Source organism: Ranitomeya variabilis, chromosome 5, assembly GCF_051348905.1.
Source record: "Ranitomeya variabilis isolate aRanVar5 chromosome 5, aRanVar5.hap1, whole genome shotgun sequence".
Classification (NCBI taxonomy): Eukaryota; Metazoa; Chordata; class Amphibia; order Anura; family Dendrobatidae; genus Ranitomeya; species Ranitomeya variabilis.
In genome coordinates, this window is record NC_135236.1 from 667,432,001 (window position 1) to 667,438,406 (window position 6,406).

At 43.8% G+C, this 6,406-nt stretch overlaps 1 protein-coding gene across 1 annotated transcript; it reads left to right on the forward strand.

Annotated features, from left to right (window-relative positions):
- The first annotated feature begins 689 nt into the window (after positions 1 to 689).
- LOC143776875 (E3 ubiquitin/ISG15 ligase TRIM25-like) lies at positions 690 to 4,117 on the forward strand. The gene has a single exon (XM_077266692.1). The coding sequence runs from the start codon at positions 710 to 712 to the stop codon at positions 2,312 to 2,314; it is 1,605 nt and encodes a 534-aa protein (XP_077122807.1). The 5' UTR covers positions 690 to 709; the 3' UTR covers positions 2,315 to 4,117.
- The last annotated feature ends 2,289 nt before the right edge of the window (positions 4,118 to 6,406 follow it).

Below are 6,406 nucleotides of genomic sequence, written 5' to 3' on the forward strand. Positions count from 1 at the left end.
TGGTATGACTAAAAATGTCAGTGTGTCCTTCAAAGAATGCGGCCCCCCCAATTCTAATTTTTAATATATGCGGCTCATATACCCAGCCGTGTTTGGGACCCCTTATCTACATCAAGCATGACAGTATTACAAAGCTCCAAGAAAAGTCATCTGCCACATACACTTCTATGCTATCAATAATTGATTTTGTACAAAAAGTTCAACAGTAGACTCAATCTTACAACAGACCGCAGCTCCATATCACTGTACGTCACTGTCTAGATTTATTATGAGCTCAGAGGACTGGTGATATGGCAGAAACACTCACTCCTGTGATAAAACAAACAAAAGCGGAAATGTGTTCCCTCACACAAACACTCAGCTGAGAGTCCCTCCTGTATCCTTAGTATATTCACTTATGCTTTCTCACCTGCCCAGGAGCTGCGTATGCAGGACACAGCAAATAATTCAGTACATACTGTATCAGGGGCACAATGATAAGCACTGGGACATTTTTTTTAAACACATCCAATTGTGGAACTTATTAATATTACAGGATCTGTTGATGAAAATGTACTTTGTTCCATTAAGTTATACATTAGATGTTACACACAATAGTAGCATGCAACTGTCCTTAAGGGGTTAACAAAATGGGTGTAACAACAACTCAGAATGAGGTAAGTTCTGTTTCATTTTTACCTTCTTCCGTTTCCTTGTTCTTCCGTCAGCCATGGCTTCTGCTATTCTGAGAGACGAGCTACTCTGCTCCATCTGTTTATGTACATTTAAGGACCCTGTAACGCTGAGATGTGGACACAACTTCTGCCGGGTCTGTATTGGTCGTGTGCTGGATACACAAGACGGGTCTGGAGTTTATTCCTGTCCTGAATGCAGAGAAGAGTTTCAGCAGCGGCCGGCACTGATGAGGAACATAAACCTCCATAATGTCGCAGAACGTTTCCTGATTACTCAGCAAGAACAAGAGGAGATCACCGGGATCTGCTGCACTTACTGTGTGGACTCTCCGGTACCTGCTGTTAGATCGTGTCTACACTGTGAGGCTTCTCTGTGTGATAAACACCTGAGATCTCACAGCAAATCACCAGAACACGTCTTATCTGATCCCAGCACTTCTCTGGAGAAAAGGAAATGTTCTGTCCATAAGAAGGTCCAGATATATTACTGCACTGAGGATGCGGCTTTTATCTGTATTTATTGTTCAGCAGGAGAACACCAGGGACACCGATTTGAGCTGCTGGATGAGGCCTCTGAGAAGAGAAAGAAAAAACTGAGAAATGTTCTCCAGAAACTGATCACAAAGAGTGAGGAGACTGAGGAAAGAGTCGGGAATGTGGAGGAGCAGAGGAGAAAAGCTCAAGAAAAAGCAGCTGGAGAAGCCGAGAGAGTCACTGCCCTGTGTACAGACATCAGGAGACGGGTGGACGACCTGGAGAAGAAGGTCCTGAGTGAGATCTCCAGGCAGGAAAAGGAAGAGTCACTGTCACTGTCTGTTCTGATCCATCAGCTGGACATAAAGAAGGACGAGCTGTCCAGGAAGATGAGACACATTGAGGAGCTGTGTAACATGACGGATCCACTGACTGTCCTACAGGAACCAGACACCGGTGACTTGTGTGATCCTGAGGAGAAGGGAGGTGATGAGGACACAGGGGGACATGATAAACAGCCCCATGATGGAGATGTCCTGGATGTGGCTGTGATCTCACACACATTACACACATTATGTGACGTAATATCAGGTATAAGGAGCGGGATCTATGTGGAGGATCCTGCAGACATATTACTGGATGTAACCACAGCTTCTAATAATGTCCTTATATCAGACGACCTGAAAACTGCAACCTGGACAGAAGAGAAGCAGAAACGTCCAGAAACAGTAGAGAGATTCAAGGGTTATTATCAGGTGATGAGCAGGAGAGGATTTACCTCAGGACGACATTACTGGGATGTGGAGAGCAGTGGATCAGGGGGTTGGAGGGTGGGGATGTGTTATCCCACTATAGACAGGAGGGGAGATCAGTCACTGATTGGAGATAATAAGAAGTCCTGGAGTTTCAGGAGACATAATAATCAGTACTCAGTGATACATGAAAGTAAAGTGATCCTGTTACCTGACAATATCTCCAGTGATAGATTCAGGATATGTCTGGATTACGAGGCCGGGCAGTTGTCCTTTTATGAGCTGTGTGACCCCATCAGACACTTACACACCTTCACTGCCACCTTCTCTGAGCCTCTTCATGCTGCATTATTAGTATGTTGGAGAAAGATTGATGGAAGCAATGTGGGTAACTGGATGAGGATTACAGGATAGGAAATGTCACCTTTTGAGGTCCTCTCTCACCATTGCAGTTGAGGACCGCACCGCTCCATATTTCATGCCTCGGTTCCTGATTTACAGTTTGGACTATCTTTGTGCCCTTGGATGATACAATTAGGGTCAGCTTTGCCCTTTTTTTCATCAGAAGAGCATGGTTGCATTGAAACAGAACCAAAGCTCAGGCAGCTTCCCACCATTGCTTTTGAGTTCTATAGAAAAGAGCTTGATAGACGCAGCGGTGGTCGGTAACCTAAGTACCAAGCTGTAAACAATAACATTCTTTGATAATTTCTATAAGTAAATTTCAGCTCCTTGCTTTTAAAGACACTTTCCAATTTTAACCATTTATAATGAGAGTAAGGCTTTAGGGTTAAGATACGGGGGGTTGTCCACCTTTAGGGACATTTTATTTCTACTTAAATGCTTGTTTTTAGGGTTAAAAATATTTTTTCAAGTGGGTTTCATTGAAGTTTTTGCACCGTTTGGCTTTTACAGGCTTTTTGTTTTCCCACTCTACTTTGATTGTGTCTGTGGTTATAAATCAGCTGAGAGAAGATCATAAAAATACAGATAAAATAGTCACAAACTGCCAGAATGGGCTCACAGCCATAATAGTGCAGCACAGAGACTATGGAGGGCAAAACAAGGAAAGTTCCTTCCTACGATCATGTTCCTACAAGTAAGAAATGTTACTTTTCTCAGGTGACAGCACCAAAAACCACAATAGAAATCTACTCTGATTATTACATTTTTAATGCTTTTTATGTTGTCTCCCTTTTTTAGTTTTTGGTGCAGATTTGATGCAGTTTTTATATAGTACAAATGTTTTTTTATATGGGTTATTTCAGGGGCCCAAAAGAAACTTAAAGGAAATAAAAGCACCAAAAACACAGTTCAACAGCATCATATATAACTGTTTGGTCCATATGGACGTATCTGTAGGGCTGCACTGGGGTCTTCATGTGTGGTGAGGGGGTGGTCAGATACTCATATGAGCCATCATGCCTCAGTATATACTGCAGTATTTAGTGTATGCAATCATACGATCACCGGTTGGACATTGGCAAATTTTGCCCTGGGGGCAAGCACACAGCAGTGGCCAATGAGCAGAGGACATCTTTATTGTGTTTACCTCTGACTGCCGGAGTAATGCTGGAATGGTTGTGGTCGAATGCTGACTAGATTCTAACCCTCCTTCAGTTTTTCTTTTTTAATAATTTTGCAAAAAAATTCTACATTTCTGTTTTTTTTCAGTCAAGGTGGGGTGCAGAGTGTACATTAATGAGAAAAAAAATAACTTTTTTGAATATACCGAATGGCTGCAATGAAACAAAGAGTGAAAAATTTAAAGGGGTCGGAATACTTTTCGCACCCACGGTCTAAGTCTCAGATGTTTTGGAAAATTCCAACTCAAGCAATTTTTTTGTTATGAATTTCTCAATTTTATCACCCCAATAAAATAAACAAAAAAAAAAAACACAATCTCACACATTTTTTATTTTCCCTCTGACAAAATCAAAGTTATAGCTCTTTAGGCCTCTTTCACACGTTCGTGTCTCCGGTGGTGGTGACAGTTTTCACATGTACTGGAGACACTGATACACGTGCACATGTGCACATGTCAGTGTGTTTCCACGAACCGTGTGCCCCACACGTAGACATGTTCCTTGTTTCCCATCAGCACGGGCTGCAAAACGTCCAGCACACGTGCACATGAAGAAAACCCATGGATGTCATCTGTGTGACACGCATCGGCACCGAGGAAGAAGCGCTATTCCCTGGCGCCGGGTGCTGAAGAGGGCTCTCATCGTTCTCCCCTGCTCTGCTGGTGATCGGCACAAGCAGAGAAGAATGATGAGTTATATTCAAGTCAGAACAATGACAGCAGGGGTGGCTTTTCGGACTATTACTCCCATCAACCTACACCTGCTGCCGTTAATAACAGTGACAGCAGAAGAAGATGATGGGGGTATTCCTTACCCGCCGCCTACTCTAGAACTAAATAAATGAAAGAAAAACCCGATGTAGGTTCCCCCTTATTTTTTATAACAAGCCAGGCAAAACTCACAGCTTAGGGCTGCAACCCTCCGCTGTCAGTTTCAGTAAGGCTGGTTATCAACAATAGAGGGGTCCCTACACTGTAATTTTTAATTATTTAAATAATTTTAAAAAAAATGCATGGGGTTCCCCCATTTTTTGACAACCAGCCAAGCTAAAGCTGACAGTTGTGGGCTGGTATTCTCAGGCTGGTCATTGATATAGGCCCACCAGCCTAAAAATAGCAGCCTGCAGCTGCCCAGAAAAGGAGCATCTATTAGATGCCCCAATTCTGGCACTTTGCCCGACTCTTCCCACTTGCCCTGTAGCCGTGGCAAGTGGGGTTCATATTTGTGGGGTAGATGTCACCTTTGTATTGTCAGGTGACATCAAGCCCACGGCTTAGTAATGGAGAGACGTCTATAAGACACTTATCCATTATTAATCCTATAGTTATATAGTAAATAAAGACAAAGAATAAAGTCTTTTATTAGAAATAAAACAAAATACATTTTCTTTTTTTATTTAAAAATAACAAACACAGATATACTCACCAAACGCCTATTCCACCAAAACCCTCGATCTCCTGTAATAAAACAAAAATAAAAAAACAACAATATACCATACCTGTCTGTCGTTGTGTCCCACGCCGTAATCCATGTCTGGGGGAGAAATAGTTTTCAACCTGGACGGTGCCAAGATGCGACCATCCAGGCTGAGAACCACTGGTGAATGAGCTGCTGCGAGCGCAGCCTCAGTGACAAGCGGTGACTTCATTGAGGTTCCCAACCGAGCTGAACTGCATGGACCTCAGGACTGTGGGAAAATGCCAGTGATGAGGTCACCGCAGTTCAGCCCGGCTGGGAACCTCAATGATGTCGCCGCTTGTCACTGAGGCTGTGGTCACAGCAGCTCAGTCACCAGTGGTTCTCAGCCTGGACGGTCGCATCTTGGCACCGTCCAGGCTGAAAACTATTTCTGCCCCAGACATGGATTACGGCATGGGACAGACAAACAGACAGGTATGGTATATTGTTGTTTTTTTATTTTTGTTTTATTACAGGAGAACGAGAGCTTCAGTGGAATTAGGCATTGATGGGAGTAATAGTCCCAAAAGCTCCCATCTGCTGTCATTGTTCTGACTTGAATATTACTCTCATCATTCTCCTTTGCTCATGCCAATCTCCGGCAGAGCAGGGGAGAATGATGAGAGCCACCTTCAGCACCCGGCGCCGGGAAGCAGCGCTTACTGTAGTCCTTCCTCCCTGCCGGCCATCCGTGTGGTACTGATGTGGCACACGATTGCCACACGTGTGCCACAAGTATTACATGCATTTACATGGGGGTTATAGAGGCCATGTGTTTGAGTCAGTGCTGCTGACTTATTATACTATTATTTTGCATATACCTGGATCTGTCCACAGTATTTGTCTGCCACAGATTTATATTATTACTTTCCCACTGTAGAGCAGCAGTAACTACAGAAATTATTGAGAGTTAGAAATCCTCCTCCTTTTATTAACCTAAGATCACTGCCAGTGCCTCACCGCAGTGCCTCCACTCATCCTGCAGCTGATGGACATCCACCACTGTCCAGACTCTGTGACTGTACTCACTACTCTGAGCAGCCAATCTCAGGAAATGTATGAGTTGATTTGGAAGGAGCCCAGTCACAACAAAGCATTGCCAGTCATTCCCCACTTGTAAACACTGAACTAAATCTCCTACTCGACTCCTCCCAGACCCCAGGCAGGCAGGAAGAAGCTAAGCAAACAGCAGGGGAAAAAAAATTGGCTCAGCTTGCAGTGGTGACTTGGCCCAGTCATTCACATGAAAGAGCCAGCTCTTCGTCTCGGATCCTTCACAAATGACACATCACTACAGAAACCACCGGAGTACTAAACAGAGAAGGACATGCCTTTGGGAGGGGTGGACTTTTAACTCCTGCAGCTTTGTGTAGCAGCGTAGATTTTAAGCAAAAATGATGTTGCTGTAAGAGGTAGGAGCGCATTATGTCTGTGCCTGTTGTGTTATTGTGAGGAGGGTGGG

Coding starts and splice junctions, on each gene's coding strand:
- LOC143776875 (XM_077266692.1), top strand. CDS start 710: ATGGCTTCTGCTATTCTGAGAGACGAGCTACTCTGCTCCATCTGTTTA.